Source organism: Orbicella franksi, chromosome 6 (genome assembly GCF_964199315.1).
Source record: "Orbicella franksi chromosome 6, jaOrbFran1.1, whole genome shotgun sequence".
Taxonomy (NCBI): domain Eukaryota; kingdom Metazoa; phylum Cnidaria; class Anthozoa; order Scleractinia; family Merulinidae; genus Orbicella; species Orbicella franksi.
The window spans coordinates 16,889,040-16,915,433 of record NC_138150.1 but is presented as its reverse complement, the minus strand read 5'-3'; the positions used below and the strand labels follow the sequence as shown (position 1 = coordinate 16,915,433).

The 26,394-nt window shown below is 39.7% G+C and overlaps 1 protein-coding gene and 1 pseudogene across 1 annotated transcript; one reads left to right on the top strand and one right to left on the bottom strand.

Annotated features, from left to right (window-relative positions):
• The first annotated feature begins 4,738 nt into the window (after window positions 1-4,738).
• On the top strand, window positions 4,739-8,683 carry LOC145491566 (sodium/potassium/calcium exchanger 3 pseudogene; annotated as a pseudogene).
• A 7,712-nt stretch (window positions 8,684-16,395) lies between these two features.
• On the bottom strand, window positions 16,396-26,052 carry LOC145491565 (sodium/potassium/calcium exchanger 3-like). Its single transcript, XM_081470807.1, has one exon. It carries the CDS (start codon window positions 17,941-17,943, stop codon window positions 16,399-16,401), a length of 1,545 nt encoding a protein of 514 aa, XP_081326933.1. The 5' UTR covers window positions 17,944-26,052; the 3' UTR covers window positions 16,396-16,398.
• Window positions 26,053-26,394: the final 342 nt, after the last annotated feature.

Here is a 26,394-nt window from a genome sequence, read left to right as displayed (position 1 = left end):
ACCTCGCTGGTATGTTGGTTGAAATATCAGTTGAGTGCACAGGAAGTGGACATGCACAAAAACCATGTACTTCGCAGTTTATTCTGGTCCAGTGTCGAGTACATGCCTAGCTGTTCGTAGTGCCACCGACATACCTTGCTATTGCCGCATTGAACCTCCGCATTTTCCCTTTGCATCCCTCGCCTTTTCTAGTTTTTCTGTGGTACCAACAGGTCCGCTCACCGGAAGTTTCCGTGAACATCAAACTCATTAACATAATCTGCAACACGAGCCGCATTTTCGCGGCACGAACTCCGACTTCGCGGCAAAATTTCGATGAGTGTTCAAGGATGGAAGTGTGGTGTTCAGGAGATATGTTTTAGAACTAATATCGACCGGTCTTAAAGGAAAGTTTCAAGCTTAACCTTTTTACTTACTCCTTAGCCCAAGCGAAAACTCTCAGCGCTCTTAAATTTTTCAAAAATGCCCGCCATTTTACGTATACGTTGCTATGGTTTTATGTTGTCTTTCCCAGTTTCTCGGCGCGCGCGAATGAGCATGCGCAGTCGTTTTTCAGCTCTGTCGTTCGCGCCGACACCGCGGAAATACGTTTTTTGGGGCGCGATACAGTATTTTGCTGGTCAGCGGTATACCTTAACAAAACTACAAAATGTCTGCAACTTTTACATTGTTTACGCAGCGAGTCTTGTCGACAGTCAAAAAGATACAAAACTTAGAGCGCACACTGTAAACTTAGCTTTTAGACTCCGCTCGTTTGTTGATTAGTTCTTAGTTAATATTATGTATTGTGCCAAAGCAAAACTGAACTTGCACACGGTGTGAAATTGTTGTTGTTTCGTGAGAGTTCATGATCGTAAGCGGCGAGCCAATGGCGATTTACGTTACGAAGTGGGCTAAGGCTAAACCTAGGCAGCTTTTGTGTTGCTGTAGCGGTGTTCTGAGGACATCAAATTCTCAAGTTTGTTGAATTGATGGACTTGAACCGTATGAATCGGTATGTCAACGGCATTTTGATCAAATTCGTCGGGAAGACATGCTCGTGTTCGTACACTTGTTCGATTGGGGACACTCACGTAGGTAAACACGGTCATCCTGTCCTCACTCGGTATCACCGAATTATAGACCAAGTTGGCCGAAATCGAAGCAGTGCTTCGTATAAATCTTGGACACGTTGGTGTAACAAGTGCAGGACTGAATCCCCAAAAGGGTTCAAAATCTGGCCTCAACTCGAGGAAGAATTCACCGAGGTATGTTTTATAATAAAATATCCAATTTTAATTATACTGTACTTCAGGAAGCTTGAGGCTGGCGAAAATAAAATTTTAAATTTACAAGTTTATTATTGTTTCTTTGTTTCTTGTCATAATTTCGAATTGTTGCCGTTCTGTATTTTGCTTTTAGCGCCTCTAAAGTGTGAAAATTATTTTAAACTAGTTGCATAGCTATTAGAGTTTAGAAAAAAAGCTATTTAGCTATTAGAAAAAACCACAAGAGGTACATGACATCTGATTATCTAAAGATGGCAGAAGATATGGAATACAAAGCTGTTAAAAGGGTAATTAAAAATACATGCATGTGTTACTGTAAGACAATAAAAATACCATAAAATCTGGGTAATAACAACTTCCAGTTAAAACTCAATAAATGAATTTCATTTTTAGTTATAAATAGGCTATCCCCCATGTATTCACACAACAATCCTCTGATTATAAGGCCACCCAGATAATTTCTGACCACATTACCTTGGAGCCTGAGACTCTGTATAACTTTCTAAAATTAATATTTGTTTACATATTACTATTATCTGGATTTCCCTATAGAAAACTTCTTCTATTGTACATTTTTTTTCTATTTTGGCTCGGCAAAAATCCTTTTAAATACTGTCCATGGATGATTTCCACATCATCAATGCTGTTAAAACACCAACTGAGAGAACACTGACCAATGCTCTCCATATGGCAACTCCTCTCCTGAACATTCAGCCATCTGTTGATGGTGGGGAGAGGCAGGGGGCAGGAGCCCAGGAGAATAGGGGGCAGGACCCGGGAGAATAGGGGCAGGAATCTGGAGAGAAATGCAAAATGCTAATTTTTGTCATTCATTAAGGCTTCAAACACTTTCAAAAACAAGAACTGAAAATGTTACTTGACTTTCATTTAGTGTCTTTAGAGACTTCTAGGCCGACGGGCAAAGAAAAATTCACCCTTGGGCTCAAAATGAGGCTCAAAATGAAACCCTTTGACAGTGGTTACATCATAGGTCATTCACTAGAAAGATGTGGGTACGAGTAGCAAGGCTGAAAACGAAGGAAAAAAGGAAAAGGAAATGCCTAAGGACTGTACAGCTAAATGATGATGTGTTTTGAGTCTCTTAATTTACAGGGGACAGGAGCAGGACAAACAAGGGTGGGAGTGAAGAGATAGAGGTATGGGAAGTGGGAGAACAGGGTATGGGAAGTGAGAGGTTCTGACTCCACTGTCCCTTCCCCCACTTGATGCAGTACCTTGTCCCTAAGTAAAAGGTAAAGTCTACATAGAGCCAGGTGGCCCATCAGGCCAGGCTTATCTCGGTTTCTGTAGCATGAACCAACTAGGAGTATTTCTACTACCCCCTGGATAGGATGCTAGTCGATCACAGGGTTACCCCCAGCATTAAATTCACCAGTACCCATATGTACACCTTTGTGGAGAGAGGCACCCTGAGAGTAAAAGTGTCTTGCCCAAAAACACAACACAATGTCCTTGACCAGGGCTCTAACACGGACCGCTCCATCCATTGCTGAGCGCACTAATCACAAGGCCACTGCACCTCCCACCTTGTCCCCTAGGCCTAACCTTAACCCTAAACCTAAAAAAAAGGAGTCTGTAGATTTCAGTCAAGTTTACCTCTTTTATCGCTTGTGTATTTGAGACAATGTCTAATTTCCTCGCTTTCTGCCATTCAGTTTACAGTACCAAAGCCTGATTTTAAATGATTCACAACTACTGATGGAACTTGTTTTTGCAACTTACAACTTCAGACTTTGCACAAAATTTCTCACTGGAGAAAAGCAATGTTGTAGAACTTAAGTGATGAACTAAATGCAATAAATGTTAATTTGTAAGAAGAGTATCTGTTCTTTAATACATGCTTTTGTGTCTAGTATCTGAGTTAGATGTAGTGAAGATATATTACCAATGGTTTGTAGATGACAGTAAGCCAATTCAGAGACAGTGGCATAAACAAACCCACTTGTTAGCCAATTTATCACAGGAAAAAAAATAAATGCATATAATTATATATATATAATTTATTGCCATCAGGTGCTATAGTGTCTTGTAATAAAGTGGTTACAAGTTAAGTAAGAATCTTACAGAAGGGAGGATGATACAATATTGTTACTAAAGGGATCATAATTTATTTCATATTGATTCAAAGCACGTGATATGTGCATGTATGATTACAATGTAAAAATTATTTTGTAGTGATTGAGCAAAGCTCATCTGAATTAAATCAAATGCAAGGAAAAACAACAACAGTCAATTATTTATATAAGTTGATACAATGCACATGTAAGATAGAGAAATAGAAATCGAAAAGCTTCAAATGACTGAGTAAACAAAATAAACTAGTGGGTTTCATTAAGGAGTTGATTACTGCCTCTCTGAAATGTTGAATGTCTTTTCAGCATCAAAAGTAGTGAAACTTGACTACATCCCATAAGTGGAAGCGGTTTCGTGTAAACAAATACAGATGTTTGGGCATTTTAAAATATTTAGTTACATGTGCATACATGTACAAGGAAACGGCCTTGAAAATTTCCATGTACTATCAACATTTAATCGATGTAAACAAAAAAGACCTCAAGCAAGGAAAAATTGTCAATGAATTGCGAACCGAAGATATTGAGCGGTCTTGAATGTTTTCAGTATTTCCAGCGTTCGCTGCAGCCAACAAATCACAATATTTTCGATTTCTACTCCCTTCGCAAACGCCACCATTATATAAATGTAGGCTTAAACAATCTTTAATGATTGAGAAATATCTTGTGAATGAAATGAACAAATGTTTCATTCTGACACCAAACGGCAGGTACAAAAAAATTATTTCACCCGTTCCAAAAGGCGCAGAAAGTTAGAAAGGTGATAGAAACGCCAAAACGCCAGTCTTTAAAGACAAATTCTTATCAAAGTTTCTTTGACGCGTTGCGAAATATAATCTCAATGAACAAGCACCACATGTCGGCGCAAAGTGAGTGTGAATAAAACGGTCCCGACTTACATGTAGTGCCTTCACCATTTCGTGCAAATTACACTTTAAATCCAACCAGTCTTCAAAATCCTTGCAAAAGATGCATATAGGACCAATCTTCTGCTTTGCTGGATATCCATCGTTGATTTTGGCAATTCTGAGGCGAGGGCGGCTGAAGCAACACGATCCACGCTTCGTCCGCTCCAGCTGGCTCGAGTCAGCAAACTACACATTACTCCACACAAAATGACTCCCCTGTACCGCTATTCTTTACGAACATTGCTTGAGTATTAAAAACCCATTTAAGGACGTCAAACTCACCAATAACGAGAAGTATCAAGGATATTTTCGACCTTAAAACGAAGCAAAACACCGATCTCACAGAACTGATCGATCGAAGGATAGCACAGCCCGATGGTGATGACCACTGACCAGTTACTGTGACGTCAAAAAACGTATTTCCGCGGTGTCGTTCGCGCCGAAATTTGATTTTGTTGTGCTGACCTCTCGCACATGCGCAGACGGTATTCAGCCCTGTTTTGCTGTACGAGTTTGTTGTACGTGATCTGCGAAGATTCAGTGCTGCCTCACTCGTTTACAAGAAGAATGAAAGGCCTGCAAAGATATTTGATGGTGAGTAATATCCTTTTTGTTCACAAGAATTATTGAAAACCGAGTGCGGCAACTGGCCGCGAAATTTTGACAGATCGAGTCATAATTTAGCAGCTGAACGATTTGAGGAAATTTTAAGAACTTCATACCGTAAGACATCTAAGCTTAATGCTATGTCTGGAAAAATGTAAAATATAGAATGTAGAAAAAAAATATATTAAAATGAACATGGGCTTAAAAGAGACTCAAACATTGCCCGTGATCCGTGGCCTGCGTGCCGAGGCAAGAGCGAGAGCAAATCCGGCTACGTAAGGTTGTTCAGTCTCAAGGTCTCCACGTGCTGCGATAAATTATCGAATTAATGTCACAAGATTTCCTCGCGAAGCTTATCTATAAAAGAAGTGTTCATTCTCGTGAAAACTAGCCGAGGTATTCACGAAATGCCCCTGTTAGTATAAACGGCCAGTGTTGAAAATGAATCGTCAAGGAAAGATTTTAACCCAGTTCGCATTCCTGGTAACTGTTACCTGCTTCATGTACCCAAGTCTGCTCTTTAAGTCAATATGGGGAAGTTCTTCGCGATGGATCGATCTTAAACGTAACGAAACCTTAAAACTGCAATTGGGATCAAGTCCGGCGCCACATCTGAACCTGAACTGCGTTGAACCTTCTATTAATGACTTCCCGGGTGATTTTATGACTCAGGACCAGCGACTAAAGCATGGAGGTGTCGTTTGTCATATCCTTTTGGTAATTTACTTGTTCGTTGCGTTGGCCTTCGTTTGCGATGATTACTTCATTCCTTCCCTGAAAGAGATCACCACAAAGTTTCAGTTGACTAGTGATGTTGGTGGTACAACCCTTATGGCAGCTGGAAGCTCTGCCCCTGAGTTTTTCACCTCATTTATCGGCGTTTTTATCACAGAGAGTGACCTTGGCCTAGGAGCCATTGTGGGGTCTGCAGTATTTAATATGCTATTTGTTACAGCAGTCTGTGGTTTGTTTGCTGGGTGTGTGCTACAACTTACACCTTGGCCTCTGGTGCGTGACTGTGTATGTTACATTCTGGGTATCATAGCTCTGGTTGCAGTTACATATGACCAAGTTATTTACTGGTATGAGGGTGCTTTGCTAGTGAGCATGTACTTCCTTTATTTGGTTTTAATGTACTTTAATTCAAGCGTTGAAGGTTACTTAAATAGACTGAAAGGAGCTAAAGAAGGAGACCCTGATGTTGTAAACAATGAGAGAAGTAACAATGAAAAGAAACCCCTCCTGAAAAGCCATTATGAAGACGATGAAGAAAAATTAAATCTATTGGAAGAAAAAGTTCAAATTATTGATGGATGTGATAATTCACCATTTTCAGTGCCCCAGGGATTTGTCTCACGAGTCCTATGGATCTTAACTTTACCAATTTCTTGCTTGTTTTACATCACAATTCCTAACTGCTGTAGTAACAGATGGGAGAAGTGGTATCTCATCTCATTCTTTGTATCGGTGGTGTGGATTGCATTACTCACCTATGCCTTAGTCTGGATGGTGTTAACCATAGGCTTCACAATTGGAATCCCAGATGTTATAATGGGTCTCACATTCCTGGCTGCAGGGAATAGCACGGCCGATGGAATATCTAGTTTGATTGTTGCACGACAAGGAAATGGCGACATGGCTGTCGCCAATGCTGTAAGAAGCAATTTATTTGACATTTTACTGTGCCTTGGATTGCCCTGGTTAGTGAAGACAACAGTAGTGGACTTCGGTGGTTATATCCCTGTCAAGAGTGGCAGTATGATTTACTCATCACTTTTTCTCTTTGGCACTGTGTTTGTGGTAATATTTCTGTTAATGTTAAACAAGTGGTATTTAAACAAGTGCGCTGGAATAGTATTTCTTATTGTTTACTTAGCATTCATTTCAGTTGCGACTCTTTTAGACCTGAATATTTTGGGGGACTTTAACCTCCCACCATGTTAAACAGTATTTAGCACAAAAGAAGCTAACTAATACAGGGACCATAGCTTTATTTAGCTAAACCAGATAGAATGTCATGTTCCTGCTAAAGAGGAAAAAACGTGACAATGTTATAAATTTACTGCCACTGAACTTGTTTGGAAGATTTTGAGTGATTCTGATTTGTACAGTGGAACCCTGCCTTATGGCCACCCCATTTGTATGGCCACCTTGTTATTACAGCCACTTTGTTCTGGTCCAAACAAAAGCTCAGCCATTCATTTTCTTATGTAAAAAGCCCCTTTAATATGACCACCCTGGTAATACAACCAAATTTTTGTGGCCTGTTAGTGACTGGATTAACAGGGTTGCACTGTACAAATGTACATGTACATGCATTGTACTATAAACTTTTAATACCCTCCCCTGACCCACCCTGAAAATTAATCAAAATATAATTTTATTATCTCAGGTGCAATAATAATCCCTCCAAAATGTGTTATTCCAGAAAATAACCACACCTCTCACACAGAGGGTTTTTTGGTTAGACCCCTCCCCATCCCTCCGGAAATTCCAGTTCCTCAATTTTGGCTTTTGAGACCCCTCACCCTCAATAACTCTCCTTGGGATGGTTATGAATATTTTCTGGAAGCACACAATGTATATGCCTATGGCTTACATTTACAACTGTACATGCAGATTTAGCTTTTAATGTTAATACCACATGCTTAGCTTCAGAGTGAAAAAAATTCAATTTTTGCTGTTCTCTCTAAAAATAAACCTTGAAGTATGAGCTTTCAGACGAAAAAGGAATTCAAAGACTAATTACTTGTATTTATCACGAAAATGGACACAGTTGTTTTCTTCTGGAAGTTAAAGGTTCTTGTTGATTGACAGCTAATTGTTGTTTTCCTAAAACTTTATTTTCACTGGATGGTCACACTCTGAAGTTTGAAATTTGGTAAGTTTAAGATTAACCTTATCTCCAACAAAAGCATGTTGGAAAATTGGACAAATACAATGTATTCTAGAAATTAATTCGTTGGGAGTCATTTCTGTGCAGTCACTCCATACTTGTGACAACAATTTTGAAGATGTTATATATAACTTTAATTTTGAATGCAGTGGAACAAAGGAAAACCACAACATGTTTTTTAAATGTGATTTCCAGTCCATACTGTGCAATCTCAGCCCCCTAATGTTTATAAACAGTAGAAGTCTCACTCGATGGAATGCGAATCGATGTTATTCATTACAAACCACATACCTTATCTTTGAGGCCTTTCAAATTGTTTTTCCAATAGCTTCATTGAATTTTTACAGCTGTGAAGTTGTTTCATTAAGTGATATGAGAAAGAATGAAGCAAAAAGCTTCGCATCATAATGGTGGTTGACATGAAACTTTGAATTTACTTCATGTAAGTTGTTGCAAAATGTTTACATTTTGTGATGTCTTACATGAAACAAAACAAAATTCGTAAACAAACTCTTGAGAGTGCACAATACGGACTGGAAATCATCTTTAGGCATTTGAGTTCCTGACCTCGAAAAAAAAAAAAAAATCCCCCCCCCCCAAAAAAATTATGCTGAGTTGGACCTCAAAAAGGTGGTTTATACATGTACCTTCCAGTTTAGACTTACAGAAAATTCAATAATTCAGAGAGCTAATTCAAGAGTTGTAAGGCAGCCTTAACAGATATAGGGTTTAAGGTATCTGCAGGCGATGTACATGTAATCATGAGGTACCATGCAACATTTGCCGGCACAGGGATTTTTTTTTTTCAGTTGAATCAGTGTTCAAGTCTGAGTCAGATGGATCTATAAACAAAAAGCACTTAATGACTCAGGTCCTGAGGGAAACAGTTCAGTTTGTTTCCCGAGAAGCTCTGTACTTGAGAAACATGGAGACATGTGGGAAGCAAAATGAATGGCTCCCCAAGGGACCAGCCAATAAGTGTTTAACATTATATAGCATAACAAATAAATGAAAATAATTGACATGCAAAAGCGGTTGGTGGTCACAGAGGGTAAGAGCGCACTGTTACACTCTGACATCATAGATTTTGCAGTGTTACCTACCCAGAGGCCTTTGGGAGGAAAAAGTTTTATTGTTAAGTGCCATGTGACCTGGAAAAAAGCCAATGAGAGAGTGTCATGTTGTTGGGGAAACAAATTTCTACTATATAATAATAACTTTTAGGTAGTTTCAAAAATAGGAACTAAGAATATAATATCTAGATAAGATCAATGCAATCACAAGGTTTTATTTTGTGTAATGACCAAAGGTTTGTAAATTAATTTTATGTGTTCATATGTTTTCAATTAAGGATGGCTTAAAGCACAGATAGAGTGATTTGTTATGAATATTATTATTATGTGTGTTAACAATTAGTATCCTCAGTTTTAGACATATAGAATTCTGTAATTAAATTATTTTTGGAAACCTCTGATCACAAAGTTAAAGTTCTGTTTTTGTGGCTGGGTCTCCAACTGGGCAGGTACAACCACAGGGGGCTTGGACGTCAAATAAGTTATGCTAATTTAAAGGAGAAGGTCACTCCTAAAAACTTACTTTTTTGTCTCCACCTATAGTAAGTTAACATTGGGTTTTTCCACTCACCGAAGCTTCAGCCTCTAAACTGCCTGCTGTCCTGAAGAAATTTGTCTCGAAAGAAGGCCAAAATTTGACTTTGGATGCCGCCATTTTGAAACTGTACTTGGCAGCCAGGCCATGTTTATGTGACGTTATTTGATCCAGCTTGAAATTGGTGGGAACCAGAAAAACCTGCAACTGACTTGGCATCCTTCACAAGGTCAGAAAAATTCATTCCTTTCTAACCAATTACCCAATTCACTATCTTCACTGCTATCATTTGGGGTGTTTGGAGCACGTTCGCCTTGAAACGATATGGCTCAAGAGCAGCCATAACCAGTAGATTGGTAGTTTGTCAGAAATCCCTTGGACAGAATGATGTCATGAAAATGTGGCCAGGCTGCTGAATACTGTTCAAAATGTTGGCAACAATGTCAAATTTTGGACTTCTTTGGAGACGAATTTCATAAGGAAAATCTGCACTTTAGAGGCCGAAACTTCAGTGAGTAGCTAAACGTAGTGCAAGATTTTTATTTGCGTTGACCAAAAAAATATGTTTTTTGGAGTGATCTTCTCCTTTAAAGTCTGCATCGAGGCAAATTAATTGTCTCATCTAGTGAAAGCTTATCCTGGTTTTTGGTGGTATTGGTACTTACATTGTATTACTCCCTGGTTTTACATAATTCGTTGCTACCCATTTATATTCTGGGGTAGAGAAAGCCACTGTGAGAGTGAAGTGCCTGTAAATCCCAGTTTGAATAACAGTTGATGAAAGGGCTGACTTACATGGTACGACTTGCCTCATGTGACAAAGTTGTACTGAGTAAATTGGCCCCTAACAGTACTGCAGTCTAAAGTGTGCTCTTCCCTCTCCTACAGATTTTAAGTGGTAATTTAATTTGATGAATTGACACATGAAATATTTAATATTTAGGGGGGCTATGATGATTTTCGGGGGGAGGGGGTTGGTTTTTCAACAGTGCCTTTCAGGGGGGGGGGACTTTCCTAAAGTGTATAAGACAGAATACTTGGGGGAGCAGAAATCCATAATGTTGTTGCCTTCTTCATACTTCCTATCTTGAAGCTTTCTGTAGAAGCTTGTAGAAGTGATCTTTCATGTCACACTTGTCTGATCACCCACACCAGCATTTACACAGTCAATTCCACTTTACATTGCCAAGACGCTCATCCTCATGCACCACTGACACAGGCTCAAAACACTGCAGGAGACGCTGACTATGAATGACATGTATGCTATCGTATTTGAATTAAATAGGGACTCCTTATCAGACGCAGAGTGTTTCTTTTTGCTGTTTTGTTTTAAGCTAAAAATCCACTGTCGCAAAAACAAAATCTGAGCTCGAGGTTTACATTTCGCCATCAACAATACACGGAGTAGGAAAAAAGCCCTGGGGGTACTTGTGTAAATGGGCTATATAGGATGTACTGTCCCAATGAGTATAGTAAGGTTTTTTTGGCTGTTAATGTCAGTCAGAAATAGGGTATTGAATTTGGTCAGTTTGGTCTCAAAAAGGGTGTGGTTTTGCACTTTACTTATGAATTGGGTATTGCTTTTAGAAGAAGCAACTTTTACATTTTAAAGGTAGGCCTAAAACAGGGTATTGGGTGTTGATTTAAGGGTCAGGTCTTAAATAGGGTTTCAATGTTTTTTTTCATGTCATAAATAGGGTTAGGAAAATTGCAGATTTTGGTTTAGGGTTTTGAGAAGTCGGTTGCACACCCCACCCAATTTATCTGAGAGTACTCCTCCCCCTGGTAAAAAATGAGACTAAAGTGAAAGATAAATTCCATTCATGTTTTATTCATTTCTTCAACTATAGTAAAAATCTCTACACATAAGTGTTATGAAACGCAAAACAGGTTCTGCAGTCATTAGTAACAACTTATATGTTGTTGAGCATGATGCAATGACATGAGACATGAGACTTGTTCACTAATGAAAGCCGGCTTATAACTGGAAGAATCATGTAAATATGAGCACATGAGAGTTGTCAGGGGGTGGGTTTTCTTGGAAGGGCAGGTGGTGATCCAGGGGTGTAGCCAGGATTTTTCAAAGGGTGGGGAGGGGGGGTCACACTGCATCAAAATGGGCTTCTTAACAATGGTCAAGATATCATCATGATGTTTTCGTCACCTGTTGTTGCTTAAAAAAGGCTTACAAAAGGGGGGATCACGGGCACCCCACAACCCCCTAGCTATGCCCCCGGGGTGATCATTATGACAGCTGTGATGATAAATAGCACCCAAAATGTCAAAACAAATAGTTGGCAAAGTACAGAAGCATGCAATTTGATCACATTTTCATTATTTTTTTTTACTACATATTATATTATATAACAGCTTAGCCCACCTCACCTCGATTATCACAATGTTGTGTGGGAAAACTGCTGAAAAGCTTCTAATCAGAAACGTACTGTCTGCTAGTTATGATTGTGTCTAGTTAATTTGTTCTGGGCATTAGGGTTGCAAATTAACTCAGTCACTCAGTCATCAAAGGTGACTCATCCCTCAGGCATTTGATGGGCATTTGACAGGTTGTACTTTGTACCTAAGAAAAGATATAAGCGAGCTATATTGTAAACATTTTTCAAGTACATTGATGATTACATCCCCAACATTAACAAGTACAGAATAAACTACTGTTGGACCAAGTTATTTCTCTTCCTTGGTGTCCGTAGAGGAGACCACTGAACTAGATCCTCGCAGTGTACCAGGAAATCATGAACAGGAAACAGACTTCAATAAAGGAAAAATTATTCAAATCAATATTGACTGAAAATTAATGTGGCAAAAATTTGGCTCAAGAATCAAGGCTGTCATCAGCGAGTTAGTCAGGAGATTTCCTCTAGTAGTAACTGATGAAGGGTTCATTTAAATAAGAGTACAAATATGTCACGAGTTCCACTCAAAGCTTAGCTATAAATCCAGTGTCCATTCAAATAACGATACTCTCGTAACAAACAAGCCCAGATATCCACAAAATTTCCCCTGTTAATGTAAACAACCAGTTTGGGAAATGATCGTCAAGGAAAGATTTTAACCCAGTTCCCATTCCTGGTTACTCTTGCCTGCTTCATGTACCCAAGTCCCAGGGAGGGTACTTGCAGTATACATGATGGGAAGGGAGTCTGAAGTATTTTGGGGGGTTGAAATTTATACCCTCTGTATTTTTTGGGGTTGAGATCTGTCACATATTTTTTTAGGTCTTAAAAAAGTATGCGGCCGTATTTGGAGAGCTTTTACATCTCTGAGCGAAATTTTTGCTGCATTCAGTGGATCTGAAGATTATTCGTTTGAACTTTTTTTCAGCAACGTGTGAGTTCTGGAAAAAATAATGACATAGTATTGAGGTATCCAAGTGTTGTATTTTTCGGGGTAGGAAATTTTGATGCCAGATAGTTTTTTGGATGTAAAATGATGCTGACCATTAGGGCTGTCATTAAGTTTTGATTCACCGGTAGCCTTGACCTTCACACATAACAAACACATAACAAACTTGTTACCTTATGGGTGAGTGGGGGAATTGTATCAACTACAGGCAAGTTCCCCCATATTACATCAAGGGCCCATCAGCCAAGCTCAGCCGTAACATCTAATGTTTAACGAAGCAGGCTTTTATTTTTAAAAAGTACCGATTTACAATTCTTTGTATTTGACTAAATTGTCAAATGCCACACCCCCAAGCAGCCCTAAAGGGAGCAAATGCCACACAAGTGTGGAAGGAAAAGATGCTTAAGTTATTCTTTTCAAATTTTCGTGAAATTCTGCTTTCTGCTGTGATTTCTTTGTTACACTAACTGAATGACAACAGGCAGGAGCTCCCCTTGAAAGGGGCGTACGTGTCACAATTACATTAAAAAGCATATATAAGTGGCAGGAAAATGAATATCCAACAAAGAAATTATGAAGAGCAGCTTGTACAAAGGTACAAGGTTCAATCTTACATGAATATTTAACAAAGGTAATAAGAGATATGCAGCTAATGGTAAACCTCTCATAACACCCTTCTGACTTAGAAACTCTGACTACGAAATAGCAATTATGACCAATTATACCAAATATCAAGTCAGGAAAACTATTTTTACCAAGAGATTATGATTAATCTCTTGTTGTTACCAAGATCTTTTTTTCTGCCAAGACAATTTAAGGCAAACCAGTTTTGTGAGAACTTGTATCATTTTTCATACTGTTACACTCAACTCAAAAACAAGAGTCAAAAGAGCATGTAGTGTGCAAAGAAACTTGTGTCTGATAGTCCAGGGCTTTTGGATTTTCTAGTCAGATCAGGGTACGGGATTCTGTCAGTAACTTGCCAATGGGTTTCTTAGACGCCCTGTACTTAAGAGAAAAAAGAAATTTCTCTAGTTTCTCTAACAAACGGTGGAAAAGTTGGAATTCGAGTAATTTGCTCAAGTTGAACTGGAAATAACGAAAAATTTGATGTGAAGGTTTTGCATGACAAAGCACAACACATGCAACATGCTGACGTAGTTCATTAATGCACAATAGGAAATCAAAATCCTCTCAAGTCTTAATATGACTTGTCATAGTCTAAATGTTAAGTCTTAATTTATGACTTGTTGTTCTCTACTCAACTTGATAAAATGGATGATGCCTGCATGTCATTCTTTTCACCTTGTATATTCTTCAAGTTATCTAGCATGGGACTTATTTTTTTCTTATCTAGTCTTATGCATTATTTAAGTCATCTAATATAAGTAATCTGATGATAACTAACCCACCTAGATCAGCCTAATGTTACTAGCAGATCAGTTTTACCCTTCTATTAAGGAAGTATTCTGCCTGAAATGTGCCTCAGGGCCTAAGCGAGATGACGGGCATCCCTGACATTTTCATATGGGAATCCTATGGCGTATTTTCTGCTTCTATATCTGTATCGAACAAAAAATAGTTCAAATAATTACATACTACAAACAAAAAGTAGTGATAGAGGGCAAAACAATAAATACTTTCGTGAACTTATGTCATGATTTCTTGTCTCTCACTGAGCATAAAGAGAGGGGAATCTCTGTCTTACAGAGTAACTATAACTATAACCTTGTTTCTGCTTTGAAAGACCTCATCACTTATAAAGCACACGGCTGTAAGATGGGCTATTTATTACCACTTAAGATTTGTAATAACGATATTTAAACATAAAGGCAGTAGTGTACCACTAGGTGTTTTCAGCTAGCCCTTGTAAAATTAATAGACTAAATTAAAATAAACTACTTGTGTTGTATCACAAATGCTGTTGTCTTAGTGGCTGGGCTACTCACCATCTTTTCTTTGGTGTAGCTTTCATGCAATATTAACAGTGTTTATATTTTTCATATACTCAAAAAACCACCTCCGTAGATCAATTTAAGCTTTGACCCCCTGGCATACATTTCCTTGTAAAAATTGGCAAGTTTGGCAAGCTTTTCATGAGTTTGAAATGGATTTTCGTGAAACTTTGCACATCTACTAAACTGGGCATGAAAAATCGAGTGGAGAGGCTTATTTTTTGTTTCAGTGAAAAATTTGGAAAAGCATGACATTGGTCCCTGAAAGCAGAGTTCCAGATAAGTGAGGGTAAAAAAAAACCGACAAGATCAGCTACATGACCTGAAAAATTAATAGAAAATTTATAATGATTTGGTTGGGTAGTGGGGATTGAACTATTGGAATTTCTTATAAACACCTTGCCTTGAAAACTTATCTGAAACCTCGTGAAAGGTCCATTAGGCTGATCCAAGATCAGTGTGGATGTTTATTCTAGTTTACGACATTTTACCTTGAGTTATTTTTTTCACATTGTGTGGTCCTAGAAAATATCCATAACCACCCAAGGAGGGATATTGGGTATTGAAAATTCCAAAGGGATGAGGGTCTAAAAGGGAAATTGTTTAAAGGGAAATGTGAACCAAAACTGGAATTTCCAGAGGGACGGGGAAGGGGTTCAAACCAAAACGTCCTCCATGCAGGTGTTTGGTTATTCCTGGATCAACACATTTCCTTCAGTTTTTATGAGGGGGGTGGATAGGGGTATGCAAATCTGCCGATCCGTGCCTTTTTTTTTTTGCCAAATCCATTGATCTGCCAATATCTTTGTTCAAATCCGAAGCCACAACCACATCCGGAAACAGAACTGTAAAAGTTCAAAGGTAAACTGGTAAATGTGAATGCTATTGTTAATTTTGCCCAAATAGTAAAGAAAGCAACATGCTTGACGACTATAACACAGTACATTTGTACAATTCCAATAACAATCTCACACCTGATTTAAAATGAGCTTCATTCGAAAAAAGAAATCGTTTGGATGAACTCGTTAACATACTGACCAAGGCTGAAGGAAGATCTATAATCCAAATTGCAATTAGGACCCAAGATCTGAACATCAAGACGGGCACGATCCGGAATCCGCACCAAAGTTCACAGCTGATCCATGATCCACTGTGTTTTCAAAATCCGCAAATCTGCTTGATTTACTGTAAAAATCCACAATCCGTGCACTTTTTAAGGCCAAATCCGTCGATCTGAAAACCTGTTCACCCCCCTCTTTTATGTTGGCTTGCCTCAAATCAAAACAAAAAAACATTAGAAACCTTGTGCAGGAAAAATGAAGTCCTTAATCAACTTTTTATCCTGGATCAGTATTAATGTGTAGTTCCAGAAAAATATCTATACCTCCCCCACAGAAGGGATTTTCTCTAACACCTCCCCACCCCTCTGGAAATTCCAGTTAAGCTTCATACATTTCTTTAAATTTTTTAGTCTCATAGAACTCCCCACCCCCCAGGAAATTCCAATCCCATTCTGTGGGGGGAGTATGGATATTAATTTTTCTGGAACCACACAATCAGGTTTCAAACAACTCGGCCCTGCTTAGGATGCAGAGGTTATGGCCTCCTGTGCAGATGCACTTTGGGCTCGTCACACAATCTTCCTCATGGGTGAGGAAGATTGCGTGATGAGCCCAAAGGATGTCTGCATAGGAGGCTTTTCTGCTATGTCTTACATGTTGGAAGGTTATAATCCCCAATCAAATCAAGTTCAAAGAGAGTTGCGACTGTAATGAAGACTAAGTAAATAATAAGAAATGCCATTCCAAGGCACTTATTTAAATGCCATTTGTTTGCTACTACCAGAAATATGGTCACAAACACAGTGCCAAATAGAGATATTGATGTGTAAATTATGCTGCCACTCAGGACAGCAACATAACCTCCTGGGTCCACAGCTGACGTCTTCAGTAGCCAAGGGAGTCCGAGGCACAGTAAAATGTCAAAAACATTGCTGCCTACTGTGTTAGAGACAGCCATGTCACCATCTCCTTGACGTGCAACAATCAGGCTAGATATCCCATCAGGCACACTGCTCCCTGCAGCCAGAAATGTGAGGCCCATGATGACATCTGGGATTCCAAGTGTGAAGCCTATGATTGTCACCATCCAAACCAAAACATAGGAGAGTAACGCAATCCACACCACCGATACAAAGAATGAGACGAGATACCACTTCTCCCATTTGTCACTGCGGCAGTCGGGAATTGTGACGTAACACAAACATGCGACTGGTAACGCCAAGATCCACAAGACTCGTGAAACGAACCCCTGGGGCATTGAAAATGGCGACTCGTCACTTTGGTCGATAATTTTAACTTCCTCTGCAGCACCGGAAGGATTTAACCTTTCTTCGCCATCCCCAGCATCGCCTCTCAAGAGGGATTGCTCTTCATCGCTACCTCTGCCATTTCTTTCAATATCAGTTTCTCCATTGTTAATTCTTGTTAGCCTCTCAAAGCAACCTTCAAGGCTTGTGTTAAAGTACATGATAACCACGTATAGGAGGTACATGGTCACCAGGACTACAGCCTCGTACCAGTAAACTTTCTTGTCGTAACTGATTGCGATCAAGGCCGCGATACTCAACAAGTAACATGTACAGTCACGCAACAGAGGCCAAGGCGTAAGGCGAAGCGCAGATCCAGCGAACAAACCGCATATCGCAACAATGAAAAGAATATTGAATACCGCGGATCCCACAATAGTTCCTAGGCCAACGTCACTCTTTGTAATAAAAACGCCAATAACTGAGGTAAACAGCTCAGGGGCAGAGCTTCCAGCAGCCATGAAGGTCGCACCGGCAACATCAGAATCTATGTTCAACTTTTTGGTGATCTGTTCCAATGAAGGAACGAAATAGTCGTCGCACACCACAGCCAAGGCACCGAACATGTAAATGGCCAGAAGGAAATGAATAACGACGCCTCCTTGCTCTCTTCGCTGGTACTGAGTCATAAAATCATCGGGGAATTCGTCTATAGAGGGTTTAACGCAGTTCTGAGGCGGCGCTGAGATTTTGCTTCGTTCAAGCTCGGTCGATCTCGCCTCTCGAGTGGAACGTTCAAGTACTAAATCAGTTTTTCGTGTCATGGGCGATATCGACTTGTAGAGCAAACTTGGGTACATGAAACAGGCGAGAACAACTACCAAAGCATATCGGGTTAAAATCTTTCCTTCTCGAGCCATGTTTCGGTAAGACCTGCACATACGATTTCAGGCGAAAAAAACGTGTTTCGTGATTTTCAATTTGGTGCAAAAGTGAAAATTTTTCAGCAGGGGTAGGGGTGGGGATTATCATTCTCTAACCACAACGTATTCGCTCTTCTCAGCTCTACTCCGTTAGTGGAATAGAGTGTGTTCACGTGACGTCATCAAATTCTCAAATCCAAAACTAAAGATCCCCTAAAGGTCAGACATAAGAGGTACTAAATTGATATCCGCTTACAAGTTTCCAGCTCAATAGCGTCTTTCGTTTGGAAACCAGTGCATTTTAAATTTCGGAGTTATGGCGGTGCGTGACATGAAGCTAAGATCGCGTTTGTCGAAAAATATACACTTATCTCGTGATTTTTAACCATTTTAGGAGTTGAAGTATTAGGAAAAGTGCTTGTGTGAATGTTTTTTGGTTCGGTTCAGATAATCAGGTGATAATCAATCAGGAGGCATGCAAAGCCTCTGCTGCGTCGTGTGCTTTCTGCACGTCATGCGGCGCAAGCGTTGCGAATAGAGTTTTGGACATTATGCCGGCATTATTTTGAGCATAATGTGAGGCAATAGAATCGATCATTTTGCCGGAATAATAGAGACACTGAAACTGGCTGATGGCCTGGGTCTTGGCAGGTGCCTGGGCAAGTCGTGACTGACTTGTGACTATATATAGCTACCTGTTGGTCTCAGCATGAAGGAGAGCTTCCAAATTGGTCAAATTGGGCTTCAGCACACAATAAGGTTTTGCTAATTCAACCCACCAGAGCAATGGCGTCGCTCACGCCTCAATATAATTAGCGTTAAGCTTTATCTTTTACATGTAAGCATGACGGAGTATAATAGTGACGCCTTTGAAGCATAATAGGATCGTGATTTTCAGCAGACAATCAAGGCATGTTGCCTTATTTTAATAACATGACAGGGACATGAATTTTGTGATCTGACACGGCTGTCTTTTATTCAGAAAGAAAACGAGTGCAAGATAACAAAGGTTTAAACTCGGTGTTCTAAAATTAATTCAAAAAGAGAGTACAAGATACAAGCGTCGTTAATCATTATGGTAATATTAGTATGAATGCGAGTGCAATGAAGCATTTACACTGCGAGTGATATTTAAAATTTCTCTCAAAATTGCACGAGCCTTTAGGCGAGTGTAGGTTAAAAGAATTTATAAATATCACGAGTAGTGTAAATCCTTAATTGCTCGAGCTTTCATACGATTACTCATTTACAGTATATGACTGAGAAAATTGCGAACGCGCGGGCGTTAATTTGTACTGCAGTGCAAATTAAGAATTAATGATAAATTGGCTACTCTCAACCAGTCACAATGAAGGATTTTTTTTCTCAGGTCTTACTGCCCAGTGTTTTGTATAAATTTTCTATGTAGATTCCACACCCAGAGGGCCCCCGTAACTTTGACCTATCTGGTTTGTGTTACAAGCCTCCGCTCTCCTCAAGAGAGCCCTCAAGAAATATTGGTACTGTCCATGGATTTAATGATTAAACCATTTCGGTGTCACGACATCTGTCATGACACACGGAGACAACAAAGGAAATTGCTCTCTGCACTTGAAACAGTTATGACCTTTGCAATGTTCACAAACAGAAAACGGACACGTGAGGAATAATTTCTTCGATTATCTCTGTTAATTTTGTTTTGAATCTTTAAAATTCTAAATGTATTAGAATCTCACTCACAAAATGTACCAAATCTACATTGTGGCCTTTACGGCCATCTCTCGAATCTCGAGATATTTTTCCGCAAGACCGATAAAAGAAGCCATAGCGAAAACGCAAAGCACTTACTTCGACAATTTACAACATGACTTAAACAGAAAACGATCGATGAACCAATCAAGTCGTTTCCTAGTCTTCTCATGTGGGAAGTCACGCAACGCTCGGGGAACGTTGCATGACATCCCAAAAACGGTTACTAGTCGCTTTCCACGCATTTAAGGAAAGAAATCGGGAGGCCTTGAACACAGACGCCCTCAGATTTTAGAGTTGGACCATTAGATTATAATTTTTTTTGGAGGGGGGAGGGGAGTGTAAGTACTTTTTCGACCCAGAGAAGAGGAAAAATGCGCGCAATGAATTAACCAAACACCTCAGATGGTAAATCTTATGATTTATTTAATATTCTGGATATTTACTCCCAACCTACTTTACCCCAACCTCCACCCTCCGCACATTCATCAATTTGCACTCCCTCCTTAAAATGTCGTCACGTGTTCCTCTTCGTTTCTCTGCGAGCACGGGCACGAGACAAACAAACAGCCACGTGAACACCTACACCTGTACTCACTCATTGGGCATGGACCTAAACATAACAGACCCGAAGCGGAATACGCCGTAGGTTAGTTTTGGGCAAAGGATTTCAATGATTCCTGATTGATTATTGCTAAGTAACTAGTTTTCCTAAATGGTACAAAGTGCTGCCGAAGGGAAGAAGGATGTAAGGAGTGTGCAGAGCAGGATTGTTCCCATATAGAGCCCAGGATTGTCGGAACAGTAACAAACTGGTTTATTTAACTTCTCGGAATACAGCACTCGGCTGCATGCAGCACTAAGCCTCATTACATTTTCATTGTTCTCTTATGGACGAAACTCGCGCTCTTATACAAGTACACCTGAGAGTTTCCAGAAACTTCTCAAAGGAATTGAATAGCATTGTTGCAAGGTTTCTAAATTATACATTCGTATACAAATTATACGAATATTACATGAGAAATACAACATTCCAGAAGGTTTTAGATCACGGCTGAAGGACTTGGAGATTTTTAATAACAACAAGCCGTGATTTTTGCGAAGGATTTGATTGAAGTATATCCTTTCCCCGTGTGATTTCCAAAATGTTGAGTTAAGTTGTGCAGGTGGAATATATAAAAGGTACCGGTAAAATCTGTGACTTCAAAAATAATATTAGCTTCAACAGATCGCAAATAACACCTGAAAATTATAGGGAACTCTGCTTCAAACTATGAAACACCTGCCTGGTTATAAATCAAAATTTTGCTTTTGCACAATTAAACATCATCAATAGCACAATACAACGTCGAACCTTTTTCAACTGGTTTACTTCTACAAATCTAGTTTTGAGAGTTTTAATGTTTACGGTAAGCAAACGATAAAATTTTGAAAACTGACTTGGTTCTATCACGGCGGGCGCCTTAGCCCTTCAAACTTCTTCTTTTCTGTATTAACTGATGTTTCTGTTGTCCAGGCTCACTCACTGCGCAGCAATAAAGGATAACAAAAGCGTAAAAAACCCAGCAACAAGCGTAAAAAAAAACAGAACAATTTACTCAGCTGAGAAAACCTCACCTCCGAACAGTCTTCAACGCGAGAGAGCACATGGAAAACAGCGCATATCAATTTTTCCATTCGCGCATAACCACAATTCCTTGCGCCTCTGATCTTACCGCTACCACAATTCCTTGCGTTTCGCAAAAACGCGTTCAGGGCCCCTTCAATGTGACCTTCTCCCGATTAGAGAATGTTGCCTCGTTCGTTCGCTTCAGGCTCGCTCACCGCGGCGGCAACTAGTGTAAGCTAAAAGTTTGTAGAGAAGATCAAACGAGTATTCCGGTGTTTCTCGTTTTAGTTCAGACAAAGCCGGGATTCTAGGACGCCTCTCTAAACTCGTGAAAATGGCAATTCGCAGGGCTGTGTAAAGATGGTTTCGTTAAAATGCAAACGGACATTTACTAATGCGGTGGCGCTTGTCCATAAAGCTATTGGCACTACATTTACAACTGCTACCAAGATATGTCTTTTTCATCTTCTTCGCCAAGCAGCCATGACAGTCATATTCTGATAGTGTGTCTCGAACGCTAGAGAAACTCTGGTGAAAAACCACTCGATCACCAGTTCAACTGAAGTGTGAATGGCAAAAGTCTGTAGCAACGTCAAAGGATGATCTTTTTCGCGGAAGTACATCAACTGATATAAATACAAGAAGCCGTTAACAGACACTATAGCAGTTGATTCATACAACATGCTCATGATAGCGATATCAGCCATTAGTCTTTCACGGCGAGGAGTACGAAAACTTCCCCAAGGAGCTGATGTTCTTTTGCAAAACAGATGAAAAACGTGATCAATCACAACAATGGTGCTGCGTTCTATGACTTCTGTAGCGCCATGAATTATTCCAAGAAGAGCAATGGAGTGCAAGGTACCTAGATCCGCGTGTAAAACTCGAAAAGTTACTGCCGTGCCAAGGTACAATGGCGCTAGTAAGACATACGAATATCCTGGATGGCTAAGGTCTCAGCACCGTTGAATTCCAACTCGTGATATTGTTTTGAGAGCGACCCCAATGAGAGGAGAAAAGACTGCAATAAGTAGCTTTCCTTCTTCGTTTTCCCTGCTATATGCTGGATAAAGAAAGAATTCTACGGTAGTTACAGTGAAGAAATAAAAAAATGCCATCAGTGTCATTTGTAGGAACAATGTTATCCGTTTTCTTCTTGATGACCGTGTGCAGAGATGTTACGTTAACAAATGGACTTGCCAACAAACACCGATGAAAAGCAAAACTTTGAGCGGAAGCTTTTGTAACGAAGTTAACTTTGAATGAGACATTCTTAAAGCTAGTAGAGTAACACGAGTTTCCTTTTCACCCCCATTAACTGATTTGGACGGAAAAGTAAGAACAAACTTGTGAAGAACCAAATGTGTCAAAAAAATTCAAAGATGACATTTGACATTGTTCGCATCCACTGAACCTGCAACGGAATTGATGTTGCTGGGTGCAGTTCGCACTGGAGTTTAGTTTTAAAACAGAGATACGAGAGCAACAGGTATACTATACCTATCGTGGTCGCTGTAAAAATGAAAATCAAAGCTCCAATGTACATTGATTTACAAATTGTTCGTAGAGCGGATGGTCTGAGTCGCTTCCAAGCCATTGCTCTATCTTCATCTTGCTGATCTTCCTGTGTTTCATCGTTCTCCTCTGGTAAACTTGCGTCTATAAGTCTTGCATTTATTTACTTCTGCTGGATCTTATGAAGTCTAAACGTGTGGCTTCTCTGTCGCTGTATTCTTGATAAATACACTCCTCATCAGGATCTCCGTGACGATACCATTCATGGCCTGCCCTTTCTAGAGGACTGTAGCCAAAAGACTCTGTCGTGTATTCAGGTTCTTGTGGGTTGTAGTGCTCTGTCACTCCTCGTGTAAAACTGAACACGATATGGCCAAACACCTCTATCACTGTACTGCTACTCATCTCACTTGTCATCAAACCAGTAACAACTATGTCTAATGTCTACAATGCTAACAGCCTTAAAACCTGAACTGACGTATTGAGAGAACATCGTTGCGAAGATTTAAGAAAGTGGAAACTCTTCTTCAAGGCGCTTTCAGAAATGCTTTCTGGTTAGAAACTTCCACCAACGAATCGAATGGTTTGCCCCAGATTTTCCAATCGCATAGATTTTCTGCTTGAACTTGCTTGGGCTTCCTCAATGTAAATTAGTGGAATATTAGCTTTCGAAAGCTAGAATATGAAAAAAGAAAATTACTACCTTTTTTAATCTTCATTCTTGACTTCCTCCGCTCTTTATGCCGATTACGTGAGGAGCAAGCCCGTGGCGGGATTCCCATATAAAAACGACGGGGGTGCTCGTCGGAAATTTTGAAAAGCACCCCTAAGAGGCACCAAGTTCCTGTTTTGTGGGCGTGGCTTGAATTTTTTTTAAACCCCTAAGTTCCAATTCTAAAACAACTCGTTATCTCCTGTCATACGTTTTTCTGATCAATACCCTAAAAGATACCTTAAAAGCTTCCGCTGTGGACCCTTTGAGGCTGAACACCCTAAGAGATATGAAAACCGCTTTTTAACCCCTATAAGGTACGACTTGAATCCCCGTCCTTTATATATGGGACCTCCCCGGGGATGAGGAAGACACTCTTGGTGCGAGTCAAGTGTTGTTTTAAAGTGCTTTAACGCGACTCGATAATGGTAACTTGTGATCAGTGCAAAGAAGTAGAAGCGTTTTATTGTTTGCTATGGATTCACTCATGGTCATTAGATAGAAACCCTTCCACAGCATGGACACCAGGAAACCGCATTCCGTTCCACTGTTCAGACCTAAGTCTCAACAGGTTTAGTTTTACGTACAATCTTGACTGCTTTTTCTTTTTCCTGTATTCGGAAATTTTGCCGATAATTTTCCAAAGCGAGGGGTACACCTGTTATGTGAGTAGAGACCTTTACTGAAATTGAAATCCGTTCAAGTTTAAAATGACTTTTGACCTTTGTTTTAGATCATGGCTACGTGAGTGAATGCGGAGGTGGTAATGGATTTTAAATACAATTTGACATAGTGGCGTTCCCTGGCAACGGTCGATTCACAAAGGAACGAGAAACGACGTTCACCTTCATTTCTCAAACTCTTAATAATTCATTAAGTTAAAACAAAGAAAATCATTACCCGGTCTTAATTAGCATAGATTTTCACGATTTTAGTTCTCCGTTTACTCTTTAGTTTTTGTTTCGATTGAGAAGATCAGTATATCAAACACTCGAGATAGTGTTTCATCTGCTATCCAAACACCTCGAATTTCGTCAAAATTACTCCGCTGCGCGTCGTATTCTCAACTCTTTTCTCGGCGTTTGGGTATCCCGACGAAACACACTCTCTCGTGGTGGATATATTACATCATTCACAGAGCCTATCCCGCCCCCGCAGGCCAAGAGAGACCCTGACTCTGATGAGATGCCCACCACTATATGTGTTCAAAATGTAATCTCTCGAACGGAATATTCACGCAAGGCTGACTTAAAGACTCTTTAACGCGTCCATGTATAAATGCCAAAGGGATGTACTAGTCCACAACGCCACCGATACTGCAGTTTCAGTTGCCAATAAAATGCCCTTTAAACAGCCATAATAACCATGTTCTGTTAGGAGTTTCGATCACTTTGAAAATGCTGGGGAAAAGCCACTCAGTCACCAACTAAACTGAAGTATGAAAGGCAAAAGACTGCCAGGGAATCGTTTTGTAAGTAAATAAATTGCCACATGTACAAAAATTCGTTAACAGACACTGTAGCAGTTGATTTCCACATGACCATGATAGCGACGTCAGTCATTAATATCTTTTGGCGAGGAGTACAGACCTTCCCGTCCCCACAGAGCTAACGATCGTTTTAAAATTCTATCACTGACAAATGCGGTCAATCCCAGCCATAGTGCAGTGCGGCGAATTATTAGTGAATAGACTTCATACATGACTACGTCACACGCTCAAAATTCACCGCCAGGCCTCGTTGGCGAAAAGGTTTCGGCTTCAAACCTCCTACACCCTCGTGTTGTTTTCACGACGGTATTGTGGTCATCTTTGCTGCGTTGGGAATTTATCCACAATAAAATCTACCTATATACGTGCAGGGTGTTGTTTTTGGCCTCGCTACCCTGAACAAGGTATAGAATTTTATGAGAATCTGTCCTAACAGGGGTCTGAACCCATCCTGAACAGGGTATGATCGCACGTTTGCTGTCATTACCTGTGGTTTAACAGTATGTTACAAGCCGAAATCGGAGACGTTTGCCGGTGTTTAGATGGTCACTACTTAGTCAGCACCACTCAATTTTCAGGATTATGCAGTACTTGTATTGTTGTCGATATCCTCTAATCTCATCAAATCTTTTGTCCTAAACAGGATTCTAGATAGTCTTGTCCTACTCGTCAGGGATTTTTCTTTGTCTTGGGTCAGGGTTTCAAACCACCGGCGACACCCCTATACCCAACCATTGGTCAAATACCACCCCCCTGCACTGTCCTTGTTTCTTACATTAAGATACATGTACATCTAGCACAAATTGTCTAATTGAACCCGAAAGTGCCTATTACTTTGGCTAGAGTACATATGTAAATGTTGGATTTATTGAGTTTCACACGTGCAAAATAAAAAATAAAAAATAAAAAAAATAGTAATAAATAATAATAATAATAAAAAAAAAGAAACAGAGAGACATAAAGTACATCAAGTTGCAAAACGAGTGCTACAAATATAATACAGACCTACCGAAACACTAGCCGAAAAAATTCTTGTTTTTCGGCCATTTCAATTTCAGGAGAAAGATAAAACAAACAGCGGTTACACATGTTGTAGCATACAAAACGTAGAGTTTTTAAAATATACCATAAGAAACCCGTTTGTTATCGGTTTGTAACCGCTGTTTGTTTTATCTTTCTCCTGAAACACTAACCGTATGTAGGTATAGAACATACTTCATTTAACTAACTAAGCGATGACAAAGAAAACTCTCGTAAAATATTTCTACACAATTTTCATCACGATATTTAAAGTAAAGTTCTATTATGAATTGATTAACTTACTGGCAGTAAGGAAAACAAACCAAACACTTGCACATAGAATACTTGTCTCTAAAGAAGACCACCGTACATACTTCCTATAGCCAGCTTACTTTC